This window comes from Arabidopsis thaliana, assembly GCF_000001735.4.
Source record: "Arabidopsis thaliana chromosome 1 sequence".
Classification (NCBI taxonomy): Eukaryota; Viridiplantae; Streptophyta; class Magnoliopsida; order Brassicales; family Brassicaceae; genus Arabidopsis; species Arabidopsis thaliana.
The window spans coordinates 24,626,321-24,645,549 of NC_003070.9; the positions used below are offsets into that span (position 1 = coordinate 24,626,321).

Here is a 19,229-nt window from a genome sequence, read left to right on the forward strand (position 1 = left end):
TATTTTTGCATTATTAATACTTTTTCCCTTTAACTTTCAGTTTTCTCGTTCGTCTCCAGTTCCTTTTCCACAAAGTGTTTTCATCTTCCACTTAACTTAAAAGAGTTTTAATATCACAAGCCTAGTAGTAATATAATTATAGATCAAAGGTATAGTTTTATCAAAAAAACTCTTTTGAAAAAGATGACAAGACGTGAAACGGAACTTTGAAGATTTGGTTTTGTAGATGAAGATTTTTTTTCTTACATACTCAAGTTTCAGGTGGTAGTGTTTGCTCAAAAGCTTTACCTTACCGACTCTGATAGAATAATAATAGTATAATTATATAAGTATAGCCCATGCAGCTTCAAATAGCTGTCCCTTTATTGCATGTGATTCTTGGTATGCGCAGTAAATTTTTAGAGCCATAAACGACATCCGATAAAAGTTGCATACTAATCTAGTACTATATTGAAGCTATTTTATATTAAAATATCAATAGACATTATCGGTTCTATTTCACCAATCATGAAACAAGAAACGAGTTGCCTAATCAAAAATTTATATAAGTAAAAAAGATTTTTGAGAATTATAAACGTTTTACTAAAAATTTAGGAGTGGTCACCTAAGTGCTACACGCCATAGAATGTTTTAACTAAAATCAGTGACAGTGATGTTTAGACGGATAATTATAGATTTGATGGATTATACATAAAATGAACTAAATAAACAATGTGAAAAATAAGAACAAACAAATATAGATATATAAAAGATTTTTTTTTTAATAAGACAACAATAATATTGTTTATGGGAGATAATGGATTAAAGATTAGAGCCGTCGAGGTATGGTATATCAGATGAGTAAGTAGATGCCGTGAGCTCGTTTACGAGTTTTCTCGAAGTCACAATTCTTATATAGAGCAGGGGTTTTTTATGTATCCATGTATGAGATGCAAAAGTTAAAAAAAAAAAAAAAAATCGTTTGGAGGCAACTGCCATGGAAAGATAAATATGTATAGAGTGCTCATATAGTACTTAAACACCTAACAAGTAGGTTATCAGAAGGCTAAGCACATGGGTGATGGCTCTTTCTCTACCTATGATTATATTACATGATAAAGGAATAAAGTTTATCTTGGATTAGGCTTAATCTTAAATATTTGTTTTTTAGTGACTGATTTCCATAATTTTCCATGTGGAGGTTCTCATTTTTGTCTGACCGAACTAATGCATGCACTTGGGAGAAATGAACTGTAAAAGTGGAGTAACTCAAACCTCGTAAAGGCGTAAAGCAAAATATCAGTACTCCATGACAAAATGATGTACTTAGACTAGTATTTATCTATGTCGTTGGGATAATATTTTCTATAGTTATTTTCAGAGCATAAATTTCGTAAAATAACTAAATATTCATGAAAAGCTATTCATAAACAAATAAGTGGACTAAAAACGAGAGGTTAAAAAACCTAAATATGGTGGATCGAGGAAAAACATTGAAAGTGTACAGCGAAATGAGGTGATCCACTATGCCAATTGCATCAACCAACACTTTATTTTGTAAAGAAACCACCAGTGTTCTAATCACAGTCGGCCCTAAAATATAAATTTCTTAGGTTTTTAAGATAGGTTTTGAAAATGAGAGCATATTTTAAAGATTGAAAAAATTGAGGACCTAGTTATGTTTGGGGATCTATTTTCATATGAGATGAGCTTAAACATTTTAGGGACCCTAAGCCCATATTTCAACTCGTTGGGCTCATGAGTCATGACCAGACTTTCTAATCAAAAGTGGTTTTGTAAACATAGAATCACAACTTTGATCATCATTTTCCAACTAAGTATCCTACAAAAAAAATAAAAATGAAATCCATATATATGTGCTTGCATGCAATTGATCAATGGCGATTACTCTATTAGCATTGGTTTTTTGTGTGTGCACTTATGTTGTTTGCATACATATTGACCCAAGGCCCATTTTTCTTTAATTGTAGAAGAAGTGTGCATATTTTTGCATTCGAATTTAAATAGTTTATAAGGTCATAATCAATCTGTTTTTTTTTCTGCTAACAAAGCTTTCGATTATCTATGTCAATCTCTAATACAAACTATATCTGTATACGCAAACTAATGGAATCTACATATTACGGTTTTACCACTCCAAACTCATTCTCATACTAAAAAATATATCTGCATGTAGATGATTAAATATATATATATATATATATTTGTTCTAGACTCCAATCAAATGACGATATAATGGTGCAGGCTCAGGAGAGTTATGTATAGGACTATGTGCATGATGAGATTCATAATCCACATAATTCCAAGACCGGTCGATATTGTTTTCCTCGACTCCGATCCAATGATGATGTTTTGGTGAAGGCTGAGGAGGATTATGTAAAGGATCAGGACCTGTTGGGATCTGTCTGTCTACTCCAATCAACGATGGGTCTTCACGAATAGCAACAATAGACGACGTTATTAGGAACAAGATTAGCGTTATGATTAATACCACACCACCTTTTAACAAATGCATCTTTCTGATCCTTATTTTTTGCTTTTTGATTGTTTTTGTATAGATTTTTTTAGTTGGCTACACTCTTGTTTCCTCCTTTTTATTTTTATAGTGGAATTTTAATCTTAATTAAGGGAAGCTAATCAAATGTCAATTGCAATTGACTTGAGTATATTAGAAGATATGTACTTGACCCTTTTAACTGAACCCCAATTGTTTGACCCAAAAAAAAAAAGTTTTCCCGAATTATTTCATGGTAATCTCATTTTTAATTTGTTTTTACTTATTTGACCATAAAATAATTGTGTTGCGACTAAATTTAGTTTCAATTTTTCGTTTTGAAATCTTCATAAGGCTATTCTTTATTTCATGGTAACAAAATCTCATTTTTGAAAATTTTATTTAAATCTCATCTATGTAGTTAATTTGTTCGTTCATATATGGTAGACATTTTCTAAATCATAAAACATTTATAGAATTTCATATTTTCATGAAAATAAACCCAATGATTTGAAAATTTAGCCTTTGTGAAGCAATTTTGTGGAATATCACTTTACGGAAATATTTTTGCGATGGATCTAATATTGTGACAGATTGGTTTCGAACATAAATCTCTTGTTACATGCTATTTGCCGAATTGCTAGAAAAATTTCCTTGCAAATATATAACATGTTCTTTTGTATTGAATTTGTGAGTTACATTCATTGCTATATACTTATATTGATGACATATACGTTATAATCGTTTGGAACAGATCTTTCAGCTATACATTATTATGTTGGTATGCTACGTGATACTCTTTTAACACCCAACAAGTAACAAATTTTTGTTTTCAATAAAGTAATATAATAAAGTCTTGCACTGATTTGAAAAAGTTGAGTTCATTTAGTATTTTTGACAGGTCTCACTCACTACAATATTCATCATCATTCCCTAATTTATGACAAACACAATTATTATCCAACCTAAAAAAATAAAACATTATATAGTTAGAATTAGAAATGATAAAGTTTTTTTTTTCCTTGTAGATCTTGCAGAGAGCCATGTGCATGGGGAATAAGCTTCACCTGGGTTTTTCTTATACACATATTAAAAAAAAAAAAAATCTCATAGAAAGTAATAACAATATAATAGTAAAAAACTAAAAATAAAAAGATAAAAGGACTTTAAATCATCATGATTCATGAGACAGCAACGAAAGATACATGTAGCATTTTGCTAAAAACAGACACATCAAATTTATAAAAATTTGCATATTAATTGTATCCACATATATTCATATTATATGTATTAAAACATTCATATAATATTAATATAATAATTATTTCATTATTTGTTTGTATATCTTTGTTGCGGACTTTCGGGTCGTTAGTCGAGACTTCTTTATGAAATTTTGTTTTGACAACTGTATGCTTTTTATAATAACTTTGATAGTAATTGATATATATTATACTGATATTTTATGCTTTTTTTTGTGTGTTATCTACGAATCATTTGCCAATCTTTTTCACAACTTTTGCACTCTTATGCCATTGACAGCCTAGAACCCTCGATGTGTGATCACTAAAATACAACCAATTAAATTGTTTAGTTATCATTTTGGTGAACTACCGAATATAGAATATATATAAGAAAATCGAACTTTCGCCTATAATTACTTTTTAACTTTTCAACTTTCAAGACATTAATTTTCTTCAATTACGTATTTAGAAATAAAAGGTTCAGAATGTGTAGCTGGCACAAGGATTCTACTCTTTGGTTAATTGAATTTAGTGATTTTACTTGCAAGTTACAACAACTATTACTTACTGTATTTCTTATTAAACAAATACCACTAAATAACCATGATTTGTGTTTTTTTCTTCTTCTTATGAAATTAGTGAACTGCATTTTTAATACTGTACTTCATTTTTCGTTTGTGATTTAAAAAATGGTTTGGATTATGAATTTTGACTTAACATAATAGTAATGTAAGTTCTGCGTATAAAATTCAACTCTGTTATGCTATTTATCCTATAAACATTATTTTGAAAATTACTCACACTAAAACACACCACTTATTTACGAAAATTTAACCATATTTTCTTGCTAATAAAGTAATAATCCCCTCTAATTTGAATTACATAACAAATTCACCCTTATAAACAACTTGTCTTTTTTTTTTTTGTGCGAATAAACAACTTGTCTAAAAATTAAAATCTCGTATATATACATAACTTACCAAGATACAAAAAAGCAAATTTGAGATATTTTTGGCAATTTAAACGATACATCTTTTACCAATGAAAAAGCAAAATTGAGATATTAATTGCTTTTCTATTTCACCATTTCGTTTGTGTGAAGCATTTGACAAAATCCAACTCACACTACGTAGTCAATATATCCACTACAACCTTTAATTATTTTCCAAATAAACGTTATCTCAATCCTATGATAAAAATTAAATAAATTAAAAAACTCCAAAATAAAATAAAAATAAAAATAAATATATCTAATCTGTTACCAAACTGTCATTGGCTTAGTGGGACAGACATCCCATGTGCAGTCTCCTTGGCTTCTGCTTCATAGTTTCATCTTCTTCCTTCTCTCTCAATGGCCCATCTTCCCATTTCCTAAAAGCTTCAAACTTTCTTCACATTTCTCTCTTTATCTCTCTGTTTCTTCTTCAATCCTCTGTTTCTTCAAGCTATGAAGAAAAGAAGAACCTTTCTTCTATTTTCATTTACCTTTCTTCTTCTTCTATCTCTTTCTAAAGCTGATTCTGATGGAGATCTCTCAGCGATGTTATCACTCAAGAAAAGCTTAAACCCACCCAGTTCTTTCGGTTGGTCTGACCCTGACCCATGTAAATGGACTCACATCGTTTGTACAGGAACAAAACGTGTGACCCGGATCCAAATCGGGCATTCGGGTCTTCAAGGTACACTTTCTCCTGATCTACGTAACTTATCAGAGCTTGAAAGACTTGAGCTTCAATGGAACAACATCTCTGGTCCTGTTCCTTCTTTAAGTGGTTTAGCTTCATTACAAGTCTTGATGTTAAGTAACAACAACTTTGATTCTATCCCTAGTGATGTCTTTCAAGGTTTAACTTCGTTACAATCTGTAGAAATTGATAACAATCCTTTTAAGAGTTGGGAGATTCCAGAGAGTTTGAGAAATGCTTCTGCTCTTCAGAATTTCTCTGCTAATTCGGCTAATGTTTCCGGTTCTTTACCCGGTTTTCTCGGACCGGATGAGTTTCCCGGTTTGTCGATTTTGCATTTGGCTTTCAACAACTTAGAAGGAGAGTTGCCTATGAGTTTAGCTGGCTCTCAGGTTCAGTCATTGTGGCTCAATGGTCAGAAACTAACCGGTGATATTACTGTTCTTCAGAACATGACTGGTTTAAAAGAGGTTTGGCTTCACTCCAACAAGTTTTCGGGTCCTTTACCGGACTTTTCGGGTCTTAAGGAGCTTGAGAGCTTGAGTTTGAGAGATAACTCCTTTACAGGTCCAGTTCCTGCGTCTTTGTTAAGTCTTGAGTCACTTAAAGTTGTGAACTTGACGAATAATCATCTACAAGGACCAGTGCCTGTGTTTAAGAGCTCTGTTTCAGTTGATTTGGATAAAGATTCTAACAGCTTTTGCTTGTCTAGTCCTGGTGAGTGTGATCCTAGAGTGAAGTCTTTGCTTTTGATAGCTAGTTCATTCGATTATCCGCCCCGGCTCGCTGAGAGTTGGAAAGGAAACGATCCTTGTACTAACTGGATTGGGATAGCTTGTAGCAATGGGAACATTACTGTTATCAGTCTTGAGAAAATGGAACTAACCGGGACGATTTCTCCCGAGTTTGGAGCGATCAAGTCGCTTCAAAGAATCATTCTTGGTATCAACAATCTTACTGGTATGATTCCTCAAGAGCTTACAACGTTACCTAATCTCAAAACACTCGATGTTTCGAGTAACAAGCTTTTCGGGAAGGTCCCGGGTTTTAGAAGCAATGTTGTTGTGAATACTAATGGTAATCCTGACATTGGAAAGGATAAAAGCTCTTTGTCTTCTCCTGGTTCTTCTTCGCCTTCAGGTGGTTCGGGTTCAGGTATCAACGGTGATAAAGACCGGAGAGGAATGAAGTCTTCGACTTTTATAGGAATCATTGTTGGTTCAGTTCTTGGAGGTTTGTTATCAATCTTCTTGATTGGTTTGTTAGTTTTCTGTTGGTACAAAAAGAGGCAGAAGAGATTCTCAGGAAGTGAGAGCTCAAATGCAGTAGTGGTGCATCCGCGACATTCGGGGTCTGACAATGAGAGTGTTAAGATTACAGTTGCGGGTTCAAGCGTAAGCGTTGGAGGGATAAGTGATACTTATACGCTTCCTGGTACAAGTGAGGTTGGAGATAATATTCAAATGGTGGAAGCAGGAAACATGCTGATATCAATCCAAGTGCTTCGTTCTGTGACTAACAACTTCAGTTCAGATAACATTCTTGGATCAGGAGGTTTCGGGGTTGTGTATAAAGGCGAGTTGCACGATGGAACGAAGATTGCGGTTAAGAGAATGGAGAATGGAGTTATTGCTGGTAAAGGCTTTGCGGAGTTTAAATCAGAGATTGCGGTTTTAACAAAGGTTAGGCATCGTCATTTGGTTACGCTTCTTGGTTATTGTTTGGATGGGAATGAGAAGTTACTTGTGTATGAGTATATGCCTCAAGGGACATTGAGTAGGCATTTGTTTGAGTGGTCAGAGGAAGGACTTAAGCCTCTGTTGTGGAAACAGAGATTGACTTTAGCTTTGGATGTTGCTAGAGGTGTGGAGTATCTCCATGGATTAGCTCACCAGAGCTTTATACACAGGGATCTTAAGCCTTCTAACATTCTTCTTGGGGATGATATGAGGGCGAAAGTTGCAGACTTTGGACTCGTTCGTCTCGCTCCTGAAGGAAAAGGATCGATTGAGACTAGAATCGCTGGAACATTTGGTTACTTGGCACCCGAATACGCAGGTTAGTTTGTTTCTTTATGATGATATGATTCAGTTTGTACTAAAGATTGTTTATTGATGATGATTGTGATCTTGTTTGTTGCAGTAACGGGTCGAGTGACAACGAAGGTCGATGTATACAGCTTCGGGGTAATCCTAATGGAACTCATAACGGGAAGAAAATCTCTAGACGAATCGCAACCAGAAGAAAGCATTCACTTGGTCTCTTGGTTCAAACGGATGTACATCAACAAAGAAGCATCATTCAAGAAAGCGATCGACACGACAATAGACCTAGACGAAGAAACCTTAGCCAGCGTTCACACTGTTGCTGAACTAGCAGGCCATTGCTGTGCCCGTGAGCCTTACCAGAGACCAGACATGGGACACGCAGTCAACATTCTGTCATCACTCGTTGAGCTATGGAAACCGTCGGATCAGAATCCAGAAGACATATATGGTATCGATCTCGACATGTCTTTACCTCAAGCACTTAAGAAATGGCAAGCTTATGAAGGAAGAAGTGATCTCGAATCTTCAACTTCATCACTTTTACCTAGCTTGGACAACACGCAGATGAGTATTCCCACTAGACCTTACGGATTCGCAGAGTCATTCACTTCAGTAGATGGACGATGAATGAGAGATTCCTTGAAACCCAGATTTGATTTTTCTCCTTTTGTATATTTGTGTTTCCTCTCCTCTTCTTCCCCTCACAATTCTTTCATGTTTCTTGTGATGCAAGTAACATTTAGGGCTTAATTTGGGTGTCTTAATATTATTTTGATGTTGAGTGTTTTATTTGTTGGTTTGTTGATTTAGAAAAGTTGACGTGTGTACTTCAAGTTTGTGGGAAATGGTAAATGACAGTGAGGTAGAGAGGTTGGCATTGGATCCATCTTCACATGGCTGTCTCTTTTGTTTGGATCTTCATTTTTTAAATATCTTTATAAATTGACATCAACTTGATCTCAACCAAAATGTTTTCTGTGAATTTAGTTTCGGACTTAATACCTAGTATTAATATATAAGTATTGGATTAAATTAGTATCTGGTGACACAGATTCACAACTTTTTTTTTTATCATGGTATCATGTAGGTAGAGTGTTGAACATTGTAATAGCATCCAAAGTAAATAAAACTTATTATAAAATGGATGATTAGGTATGGTTTCGGTTTTTAAAGAAATTTAAGTTTCAGATTTTGGCTAATATTCATTCATATCAAACTTGTATGTATTTTGGTTACATGAAAACGAGAAAAGGACAGTGTATTTTTAGAAATTATAAATCATCAAGATAACGTTTGGTAACAGTTCAACCAATTCAAAGAAATAAACAAAGTTTTGGTCAGGACTACAATAATTCGATTATATTTTTGTTTTGTTAGGCTGATTTTAAAACAAAATAGAAACCTTGGACTGGAAATCTAAAACATAATTATGTTAATATCGTTACACTTATCATCAATTTAAAGTTGTGTATAAATAAGTACAATTCAATACAGCACAGAGAACAGGGAGATAGTAATACTTTTTCTCACATTTGTACTTTTGTGTCTCATAAGCAAAGAGAGACACATTATTTCTTATTTATATACTTTCTTTTCATAATCAAAAAAATATTAGACCAAACCAAGATTATGCTCTGAAATTTGGAAAAAGTGAGATCTTTATTTATTTAACACGTTTAGTACTATGGTCTATGGATGATTTATGTTCACATTGTACAGTGCTACTAAACAGGTAGTCTTTATCTCGTTGTATGCATATAAATAACATTTCATATGTTACAAGTCACAAGATAGTACAAAAATCGATTGAGTCAGAAGTAGTAATAAAATAACAATTCTCTTATTATTTTAGTAAATGATATCTCAGAATTTTATTTTTCAATTAAGATTAACACTTTTTTACGTAAAATATAGGATCAATTTCTCTTTTCAGGTACATGCACTAACTTAACCTTACTTTTTCTATTAATTCTCTAAATAATCTTGGTCTCCTTATCATTTTTGAGGTAAATAACATTTTTGTTTATTATAAAATTGTTTGTGTCACCAGTCTTAACGAAGAGAAGTACATAGATTTGAATTTTGCGCACTACTATGTTACTCGAGTTCATCGAAGTATCTCAAAGAATTAAACCAACTAAATCGCTAAAAAGAGTTTACAAAATTGAAGCCCAACTCTCCAACAATGAAGCCCATTCCATTCGATTTCGAACCTAAAGTTATTATGTAGAAATGAAGCAAGTTGTGTAATATAGTTTGGCTAAGATGCTGGTGGACACAAAGATAGCTGGAAACACAATATCAAGGATGGTTCACATAATCACATTATGAGTTGGAGATAGGTGTTGCCGTGTTTCTTACTAATATTATCTTTTCCTTTTCTTAAAGAAGGATATATGTAGTGGGAGAAATATGGACAGACTCATAAAATCTCAAGCGAATTATCAAAACAGGTAAGAACGTTACGTAATGTCCATATGCGCATGGTAGCGTTTTCATGCACCGACTCTTGACCACTGACTTAGTCAATCTCTAGCCGATTTCACATCATTCTTCATTTCAATATTATTTTTTATAGCAAAGACAAAAATACTCTCCAATTGTAGACTAAAAATACTCTCTAATTTGTATGGTTTCTCACTACGATTAAACCAAACTAAATTGTAGACCGATTTGGTTTCGGGGTTATAAGAAAAATCTTATCAACATAATTTTCTACATCTATATTTGTCTAATATTTTTTATGCATAATCGATCTTACCAAAACATACCAAAAAGGCACAAACTCTTTAAAATCACAAATATTTGATGTTCGCGGTTCGGAATCGGTGTTTCTTACCGGAAGTCAACTTGTTGGATTTTTGCTTATGGCTTTTTGTTGTTTATGTTGTAGTCTGTTATAGTTTTTGTTATTTTCTTCTGCTTTCGATTTTTTCCTTCTACTTATATTTTTCTGTAATTTTTTTCAAAAGCTTGCAAAAAAATATAAATATTTAACATTGATATAAAAAAAAAGTTTTACAGTTGATTTCTTTTTGTGAAAAAAAAAACTCAATCCTCAAGACCAAAAAAGAAGAGCGAAACAAAAAAAACAACCCAAGAATAGGTTTAAGAACTTTAATTTTTTCCTATTTCTGGATTAGTTGTCAATGTCATTAAATTCAAACATTCAACGGTCAATTTTTACGCTTCTTTAACAGCTAGCGAATAATATGACATAAACCTTCATTAATTCAAAAATCATTTTTCCCGTGATATGTTTTTTTTTTCTTTTACCTAAAAATTAACTTTGACCCACTCGCGTTCGAGAAGCGTATGATAACGACTAATTTAAAATGCATACATTTTATTATCTCTATATTCACATCCATACATATATAAATCTCTCATCCCCACTTGTGTTCTCCATTAGTAATAAACGGTCAAAGAATGGGACTTTCATTGAGAGTGAGACGTCGTGGAGGAAGTGTTAGCAAGAAAGAGATCATTCCGGTGACAAGTTGCTCGGAGGAAGTGGAGATAACCATACCATCGCAGTTTCAATGTCCGATATCTTACGAGCTAATGAAGGATCCGGTGATTATTGCCTCGGGGATCACTTACGATCGCGAAAACATCGAGAAGTGGTTCGAGTCCGGGTACCAAACTTGTCCCGTTACAAACACGGTTTTGACAAGTTTGGAACAGATTCCGAACCATACGATTCGGAGGATGATTCAAGGTTGGTGCGGGTCGTCACTAGGCGGCGGGATTGAACGAATCCCGACGCCTCGTGTACCCGTGACCAGTCATCAAGTCTCCGAGATTTGTGAGAGGTTATCCGCTGCTACGCGGCGTGGAGACTACGCCGCGTGCATGGAGATGGTTACGAAGATGACGAGACTAGGAAAAGAGAGCGAGAGGAATCGAAAATGCGTTAAGGAAAACGGCGCGGGATTGGTTCTTTGCGTTTGCTTCGACGCGTTTTCCGAAAACGCAAATGCGTCATTATTATTGGAGGAGACTGTGTCTGTGCTGACGTGGATGCTTCCCATTGGTTTAGAAGGTCAATCCAAACTCACCACGACGTCGTCGTTTAATCGTTTAGTGGAACTGTTGAGAAATGGTGATCAAAACGCTGCGTTTTTGATAAAAGAGCTTCTTGAGCTTAACGTAACTCACGTTCACGCGTTAACAAAGATCAATGGCGTCCAAGAAGCGTTCATGAAATCGATTAATCGCGATTCTACATGCGTCAACTCGTTAATATCAATCCACCATATGATCTTGACAAATCAAGAAACCGTATCAAGGTTTCTTGAATTGGATCTTGTGAATATAACAGTGGAGATGCTAGTGGATTCAGAAAACAGCGTTTGCGAGAAAGCGTTAACGGTATTAAACGTGATTTGTGAAACTAAAGAAGGAAGAGAGAAAGTGAGAAGAAACAAGCTGGTGATACCGATTTTGGTGAAGAAGATTTTGAAGATTTCTGAGAAGAAAGATTTGGTTTCTGTGATGTGGAAGGTTTGTAAAAGTGGTGATGGGTCTGAAGTTGAAGAAGCGTTGAGATTAGGTGCGTTTAAGAAGCTTGTTGTCATGTTACAAGTTGGATGTGGTGAAGGAACTAAGGAGAAAGTTACAGAGTTGTTGAAGATGATGAATAAAGTTATGAAGATGAATGGTTTTGTTGATCGTTCTTATTCTTCTTCAATTGAGTTTAAACATGTTAAGAAACCATTTTAATACATTTTGTATAGAGGAAACACCACAATTTTTTTCAAATCATCAATGTTTCCAAAAACCGGATTGGACCGACGGTTTGATAAACCAGACCTTATTCACAAAGCTCTGTTTCTTATTTCCTCTGTTTTTAAAACCCTCTCTTTGTAAACAGTGTCTCTTAACCAACTTGTAAACCACAAAGCCAAACTCATTTATATTGAGGCAAACAAATCACATATACAATTTGGTTTTGTTTACAAAAGAATTGATTATCTACAAAGTTTGATCCAAAAACTGACTTTACAAAAGATAGTTTTCTTCAGGAAAAATCATACCAAGACATCTCTGATCTCCAAAGAAATCATCTGCAGATTCAAGCAAAAACACATTCTCTGAACTTGGAAACTCATACTTTGGCTGCAGCACTTTCCTCTGTTGCTCTGCAAATTCTTCACAGCAATTCGAACAAACAAAAAGTGGAGGCAAAGTATCTGAATCATCAATCCCACAACATCGTGTATGTTGCCATACCTCACAAACATCACAAGATATCATCCTCTCGCCATCATCATCTCTAGCTCTGCAAATACATTTCACCATCCATGTATCACATCCACCTTGACACTTGAGTTTTGATTCCAAATCTATCCCATGACCTCTCACTGTTAAAGCAGAACAAGAACCGATCAAACTCATATCTTCTTCAACCTCATCAATCTCAGTCACTACAAAATTTGACAAGATGCAGTAAGTATCTCTGAAGGTCTCTTCAATGGCTTGCTTTAGATCATAGACTGTAGCTTGTAATGGCACTGTGACTAATTCGCCTGGAGGCAGCTCTGTGGTCTGTTCGGATCTCACATCAACCAAACTTGGATTGATACGGCAAAGAAATTGCAAGACTGTGTCATTGTTGTCCCATATAGGCCACTCTTTGATGAAGTGTTTAGAGTCTAAGATTGCTTGAGTTGCAGATCTCACTAGCTCAGATTCTGGATAGTTCAACAGCACATTTGTGTATAGTAACAACAGATCTCCATAAACGTCAGCTCCAGGTTTCAATGGAGTAAGAATCCTCAACGGAGTAATCTCCTCTAGCACAACAGCTTCTTTTTTCTTCGGTTCTTTGGCTTTCACCGCATCATCAAGATCCTGTATTGTATAGTGCAGGATCCGTGTAATGGGATCAACATAACGTCGAACCAAAACATCCCCAACAACCACATTGTTCATTGACTTCAGCACGTAATCAAGCAGACCGGTATCTCCAATATGCAATCTAGCTGAATCCCTAACATCTTGTCGAGTCATACCGTTCTGCTTCAACGCTTTCATCTCTTTCAGTGACTCTACTATCACTTCAGCTGCAAATATTAGTCTCCTCACAGGCCATCTACTACCCAAATTTGCAGCCACAGTACTATAGTTCCTATATTTCGGAGACTTGTCATTATCCGCAACATCACTTTTCTTCAAAAGCAATCGGCTTGATCTCTTCTGATGAGGAGAATCTGTCAAGAGAGGAGGAGTCACAGGAAGAAGCTTTTGAGGAGAAGCATGAGACTTTATAATGAGCATAAAACGCAAAAGATCTCTGAAAGTCTTCAAGTGTCCTTCACTCATTTCTCTGTAATATCGAAAAACCTGATTGATCTCCTTAGATTGTCGAAGCTCACCGAAATCAAACTCGATTTGATCAATCTCAAGTGAACCAAGAGCCTCAATGGCATTCTCATACTCATTCTTGGTCACACCAAAACTCCCACAACAGAACTTATATCCCCATCTTCCAAACCAAGAGTGACCATAAGCAACACCATACAACAACCTCAGTTCCACAGACCTCTTCTTAGCCAAATCTTCAACAGTAATCATCCTGCAACAAGATCACACTCTATCAATTTCCAAGCAAAATCCAACAAACACAAAAAGAACAGATAAATGTTGTCTCCATTACCTTGCTCCGAGACTATTACAAAGCCGATCCCAAAAGTCCACAATCTCTCTTCCGCATAAGTACTTAGAACCACTTTCCATACCATTGACACATACCAAATGACCAAAACCATTGCAATGAATCAAACCATGTAAAACATGGGATTGAGAATCAAAAGCATCATCTTCTAATGGCAAACTCCACTCAGTATCAATCGGAATAATGAAGTGATATTTTCTCTTCGACACAAAATGGTTACTCCAACCTAAACAAACACACAAAATCCAAAGTTAAAAACTTTTCAACAAAAATCTCCAAATCAATCCAAAATTCCACAACTTCCATCAATCTAACAACAAAATTGCAAACCTAATCGAAACAAGCCCATATACACAAAAACCTACCCAGTTTCTCAAAATCTCATCAAACACCAAATTGATTAACGCGATTAAACCCAAATCCCGAAATCGAACCCAGAAGGATTAACTAATCCACAAACCTGTGCAACGACAGTGATCGCAATAGGGTTCCGATGAATGTTTCACATTTTCTTCAACAATGTACAACGGAATCAGAGAACTCTTCGTCTCATGGCTTAAAAGAGTACACCACACAGTCATACCGCGGATATCATAATCTTCAATCTCCGCACAGTCCCGTAAAAAAACCCTAATTTGATCGCGAAAAGCTCCGTTCCGTTGTATCGGAAACCCATCTTCCCCGAATCGTTGTAGATTGTAAACTTTTGGCTTCCGTTTTCTCTTACGACACGTTTCGATGATTGGGACTGGCATTTTTGAGTGATGATAGAGTTCGCTTTTGATTCTGAGACTTTTAGGGTTTTGAGATTTTAGCTTCGATGGAGACGAAGAAGAAGAAGCTCTGAGGAATTTACCCGCTCAAATGCGTTTTGTGTAGTTTTAGAAATACCCTTGGTGTTGATTATTATCTACGTAATTGCCACTGAGATCTGACGGTTGTTAATTGAGTTCATGATCTGACGGTTGTAGATCTTTGCCGTTTATCTTTGTAACCGAAGTTTGTTAGTCAAAGTCAACAGTCGGTCAACAGATCACTCTGTTGAGTATATATTTTTACAAACCTTTCTATTTTAAAAGCTCTATTATTCACATTTTTAATATTTATTCTTGTGAATGAAGAGTTCGAATTTTATTTATATTATGTGGAGATATAGTTGGTGATTTTGCGAAGCTTTAATATGTCATCGGTGTTAACTTTAAGTTATTGAAAGAACTTAGATGTTAGTGTGGTGTTTTCGTATATTCATAAATTTGTTTTTTTTTTGTTTTTTATGGTGCTGGAAATTTTAAATAATATTTAATTCAGTGGGAAAGTTTCAAAAATACAACCTTTTAAAAGCACTATTGTTTTATTCTCTATTTTCAAAAATACCACAAATATGGATTTATAAATTCTTAAAGCATGTTATAAAAAATATTTATAAAGTTTTATATGGTTTTTAGCATTTTAAAAACTTTTCAGTAATTATTTGTTGTATAAAATATACTAGTATTGATTTTGTTATAGACTAAATTTGAATGTGTTAAATATTATATACCAATACAAAAATATTTTAGATATTATAACAAGACATATTATAACATGTACTGAACCTACCTATATCTTGTACACTTTGTGAAAGAGGTAGATCCACAACAATTACATTACAATTTGTAAAATTGGATCCACAACAATTTAAAAAGGTAGAATGAGTAACTATTTCTAAATGATTTATGATCCTTAAAGTTTATAGTATATTTTAGAAAAAACGGATTTCTTCTTTAGAGAATATTGAAAATTTATCAATTATCTACATATATCTATTTTGCAAATATTTTTAATCAGCTAAGGCACATAAAACCATAAATTCAACAATTACCCATCAATTGCGAAAATAAATCTTATAGTACAATGCAGAAGATAGAAGCTAGACACAAATAAGTGGATGAATGATTTATTTGAATTTTCCACGTAGAAAGAATGAAAAAGCTAAGGCATTTTTATTCTTTGAGATCAACTTACTTTTTTGAATCGTCAAAGAGTATGTGGACATCGAGTCACTCTTTGCATTAGGAGGATTTGGATAAATACACCACTACCTCTTTACTTTTACTTTTATTCATCCTCTCTTACAATCTTTCAAGAGCATATGGATGATCCTCAGTCTCCTCGAGTTAATTCAAATTGCTCAAGTATTCCTCTTCTTGGTTGCATCATGGACACTCTTGTTCATCTTTTTACGATCTTTTCTGACGAACAAGGCAAACAAGTCGTCGACACTGCGGTTGCGGAAAATCGTGCAGCTCATAAACACTTTAGGCAACTCAACTGTGTTAAACTCAACTAGCCCATGATGATAAGTTTTTCTTAGTATCTTTGGTTTTTCGTTTGTCTTGATTTATATCTAAAAAGTATTTTTTTATATGTTATATATAGAATTAGTTACGAAAGACTAGAATTTTCTATGATGTATGAAAATTTTGCATCAATGAAAAATATTTTGGATTCATATCATGTGGAGTTTTCTCCTTGGAGCAAGAAGAAAAGTATGCCTTCATTAAGAAATTCGACTCTTAAGTCTCCTTAATCCAGATGATCCCTATGTAAATATGTCCCATCTTCTTTTCTTTCTTTCTTTTGGTCAAATTCTTTTTTTTTGTTTGTCTTTTTGCAATATCCAATTACATTCAAGTATTTTATACAAATGTTTATAAGCAAACCGTTAGATTCAAAAATAAATACCTTCTCATATATAAGCTTTTAAATTCTTTGAAAAATTAAGTTTTTGAATCTTAGTATAGCTGATAGACAATGTTTCAATCTTGTATATGATGCTAGAAAGAGAAAATCTCTTGGATCATCGATTTTTGGCTACTGGTATTGGACTTCGATTCGTCATCACTTCTCGTATCAATCGATCCACGGCTAGTGGTCATTAACATGTTTTGACGTACAAACTATGGATCAATCGATCTTAGGTGTCCTCTACTTCTTTTCTCGATCGTTTTTTTTCGAACAAGCCTATAACGTATCAAAACTTCCAAATCCCGCAAAAGCACCTAGTACAGTAAAAGACTCAACACAAGACCAAAAAGACGGCCTACGACGCGACAAATGACTCAAAAACAAAAACTAAATGAATGACTTAAGACACTAAAAATGCAACATATCACTAGGCTTATAAACCAGACGCCACAAATGACTCAAAAACAAAAGCTAAATGAAGGATTTAAGACTCTATAAACGCAACATATCACCTAGTCCTATAAACCGTACACCACCTACAAATGAAAAATAATTTATTTTTCTATTTTGTATCCAAGTTTGATTTTGATTTTGATTTAGCAGTGAAATCTCTCGTCTCATGTCATATGTAAGATGATTTTGAATGATCGTTCATCTTCATTTGATACCCAAATAGTTCCTTTCCAATACATATGAACACAAACCAAGATATATCAAATTCATTCCTAAATGCCCTATAGACTCAAAGCAAAACACATAATACAGACTACCAAGTTCTTTTGGTATTGCCCTTTTTTATGTTTCAATATTTTAGCTTATCTTTTCTGATTTAGATGTACATAACAGTATTTTATTGTTGAGAAAATAAATAGAATATTAATTTTGAAACAATAATGTTATAAAGAGATATCATTTGAGCTTATCTTCGTGACTACAATTAATGGAGTTAACATATCATAAGTTGATATCTAATGATAACATAGTCTGGTCCCGTTACCACACACAACTCACAAGACAAGTGGACTAGAACTATAGAAGCATGGGACTGCATAGCTCTTTTCTTATTTTCTCCCTTGACATATGATTTGTCGTATTTATTTCTTATATTATATAGTTTTATTTTGTTGAAGTGTCATCGAAATTTGTGATCTAAAGTAAGTTGATGTTACATTATAAATTCTTCAAATTTATTTGCAAATTGAAACTATACTCGCTTTCTCTACAGCTCTCCCACTCGATGTAAAATGATGTTGTCGTGTTTTATGATCCATGACCTTTGATCATATTATTCAAAGCTTCCAATAAAAAAAAATAGAATTGTGAAAATCAATTTTAAAGATTTGGTGGTAAACAAATTACAATAAGTATTTTAATATCCTCAAGCAAGAGCATAAACATTGATTTATCTAAATAAATTTCCACTAAAACTAGTACGAAAAGAAGTTTAGAATCAAACTAGTTTTTTTGTAATGATTTTGAATATTAAATATGTTGTGAGATACAACCGTTTATAAGATTCATGAACGTAGACATGGTCCTACGGAAATTAAATTCCTATAGTTATCAATACTATTTTGAGTTTCATTTAATTTGACAAAGAAATAAATATTTTCACAAGATTCAATAGACATATAATTGGATCAAATATATCGTTTTGTGTAATTACAAACAATAGCTCACGTCAACGCGTTATTGGTTTCAGTTCTTCAAAGCAAAGCTAGTGGCACCTTTGCTCGGTTCTCAATTTAAGTGGATCATTCTTTCCGGTAAACTATTCAATTATAATAAGACATCACAGAAAGTTATAACCACCCAAATTTAGAAATAATAAAAAGTGTTAAAAACACATTATTATAAATTTAAAGGTAAAGCTAATATAAAAATACAAAATATGGAATAAATCATTGTCTCATATTTAAGAGAAACCGCGTTCCATATTTCACAGTATTTGCTTTCGCCTCAATATCTTTTGTCATCTTTCGGTCTTAGAAATCAGTTTTTCTAGGATTTATTAAGAAAATAAATATTATAAAAAAACTAATTCTTTAGTCTAAAAATGTCACTATATTTTAGAAAAATCACTTAATTAAGGTCTTATTAAAATCTAATTGAGTATTGTAGAAACAATATTTTTTTCATGCTAAAGTACTTACCTAACATAATCCAACTACTTAAAACAATATTAAACGAAGAAGTGCGACTTATTATTCAACTATATTAATTACAAAAATTGTTCAACACAATCACATATTCGTGTACATTTATTCCTTCGCAAAATTATTGTGAATTTAATTTGTGTAAAATTATTATAATATTTAACGATTATCTACATATACATTTTTGCATCCATATCCA

General features: G+C 33.6%; 4 protein-coding genes and 1 non-coding gene across 6 annotated transcripts; 3 read left to right on the plus strand and 2 right to left on the minus strand.

Annotated features, from left to right (window-relative positions):
* Positions 1-2,209: 2,209 nt before the first annotated feature.
* Positions 2,210-2,515, minus strand: CLE18 (CLAVATA3/ESR-RELATED 18; the record flags this gene model as incomplete). The annotated part of the gene is made up of 1 exon (NM_148631.1): positions 2,210-2,515. The coding sequence occupies one exon, from the start codon at positions 2,513-2,515 to the stop codon at positions 2,210-2,212; it is 306 nt and encodes a 101-aa protein (NP_683472.1).
* A 2,502-nt stretch (positions 2,516-5,017) lies between these two features.
* On the plus strand, positions 5,018-8,461 carry TMK1 (transmembrane kinase 1). The gene is made up of 2 exons (NM_105286.4): positions 5,018-7,478; positions 7,563-8,461. The coding sequence occupies exons 1-2, from the start codon at positions 5,183-5,185 to the stop codon at positions 8,093-8,095; spliced, it is 2,829 nt and encodes a 942-aa protein (NP_176789.1). The 5' UTR covers positions 5,018-5,182; the 3' UTR covers positions 8,096-8,461.
* A 2,414-nt stretch (positions 8,462-10,875) lies between these two features.
* On the plus strand, positions 10,876-12,288 carry CMPG1 (CYS, MET, PRO, and GLY protein 1). 2 transcript variants are annotated; one of them, NM_179516.1, is made up of 2 exons: positions 10,876-11,044; positions 11,093-12,288. In NM_179516.1, the coding sequence occupies exons 1-2, from the start codon at positions 10,898-10,900 to the stop codon at positions 12,191-12,193; spliced, it is 1,248 nt and encodes a 415-aa protein (NP_849847.1). In that variant the 5' UTR covers positions 10,876-10,897; the 3' UTR covers positions 12,194-12,288. The 2 variants fall into 2 exon arrangements, with proteins under 2 accessions (NP_849847.1, NP_564866.1); NM_105287.2 differs by having other exon boundaries at positions 10,876-12,288.
* A 76-nt stretch (positions 12,289-12,364) lies between these two features.
* MMD1 (RING/FYVE/PHD zinc finger superfamily protein) lies at positions 12,365-15,174 on the minus strand. The gene is made up of 3 exons (NM_105288.2): positions 14,608-15,174; positions 14,130-14,373; positions 12,365-14,048 (listed from the first exon to the last, which is right to left on the minus strand). Exons 1-3 carry the CDS (start codon positions 14,900-14,902, stop codon positions 12,473-12,475), a joined length of 2,115 nt encoding a protein of 704 aa, NP_176791.2. The 5' UTR covers positions 14,903-15,174; the 3' UTR covers positions 12,365-12,472.
* A 1,091-nt stretch (positions 15,175-16,265) lies between these two features.
* AT1G66173 lies at positions 16,266-17,748 on the plus strand. Its single transcript, NR_143591.1, has one exon. It is a non-coding gene; the product is annotated as an other RNA (non-coding RNA).
* Positions 17,749-19,229: the final 1,481 nt, after the last annotated feature.

Coding starts and splice junctions, on each gene's coding strand:
- TMK1 (NM_105286.4), top strand. CDS start 5,183: ATGAAGAAAAGAAGAACCTTTCTTCTATTTTCATTTACCTTTCTTCTT. Junction 7,479..7,562: donor CTTGGCACCCGAATACGCAG/GTTAGTTTGTTT, acceptor TGTTTGTTGCAG/TAACGGGTCGAGTGACAACG.
- CMPG1 (NM_105287.2), top strand. CDS start 10,898: ATGGGACTTTCATTGAGAGTGAGACGTCGTGGAGGAAGTGTTAGCAAG.
- MMD1 (NM_105288.2), bottom strand. CDS start 14,902: ATGCCAGTCCCAATCATCGAAACGTGTCGTAAGAGAAAACGGAAGCCA. Junction 14,374..14,607: donor CGATCACTGTCGTTGCACAG/GTTTGTGGATTA, acceptor GTGTTTGTTTAG/GTTGGAGTAACCATTTTGTG. Junction 14,049..14,129: donor TGTAATAGTCTCGGAGCAAG/GTAATGGAGACA, acceptor ATCTTGTTGCAG/GATGATTACTGTTGAAGATT.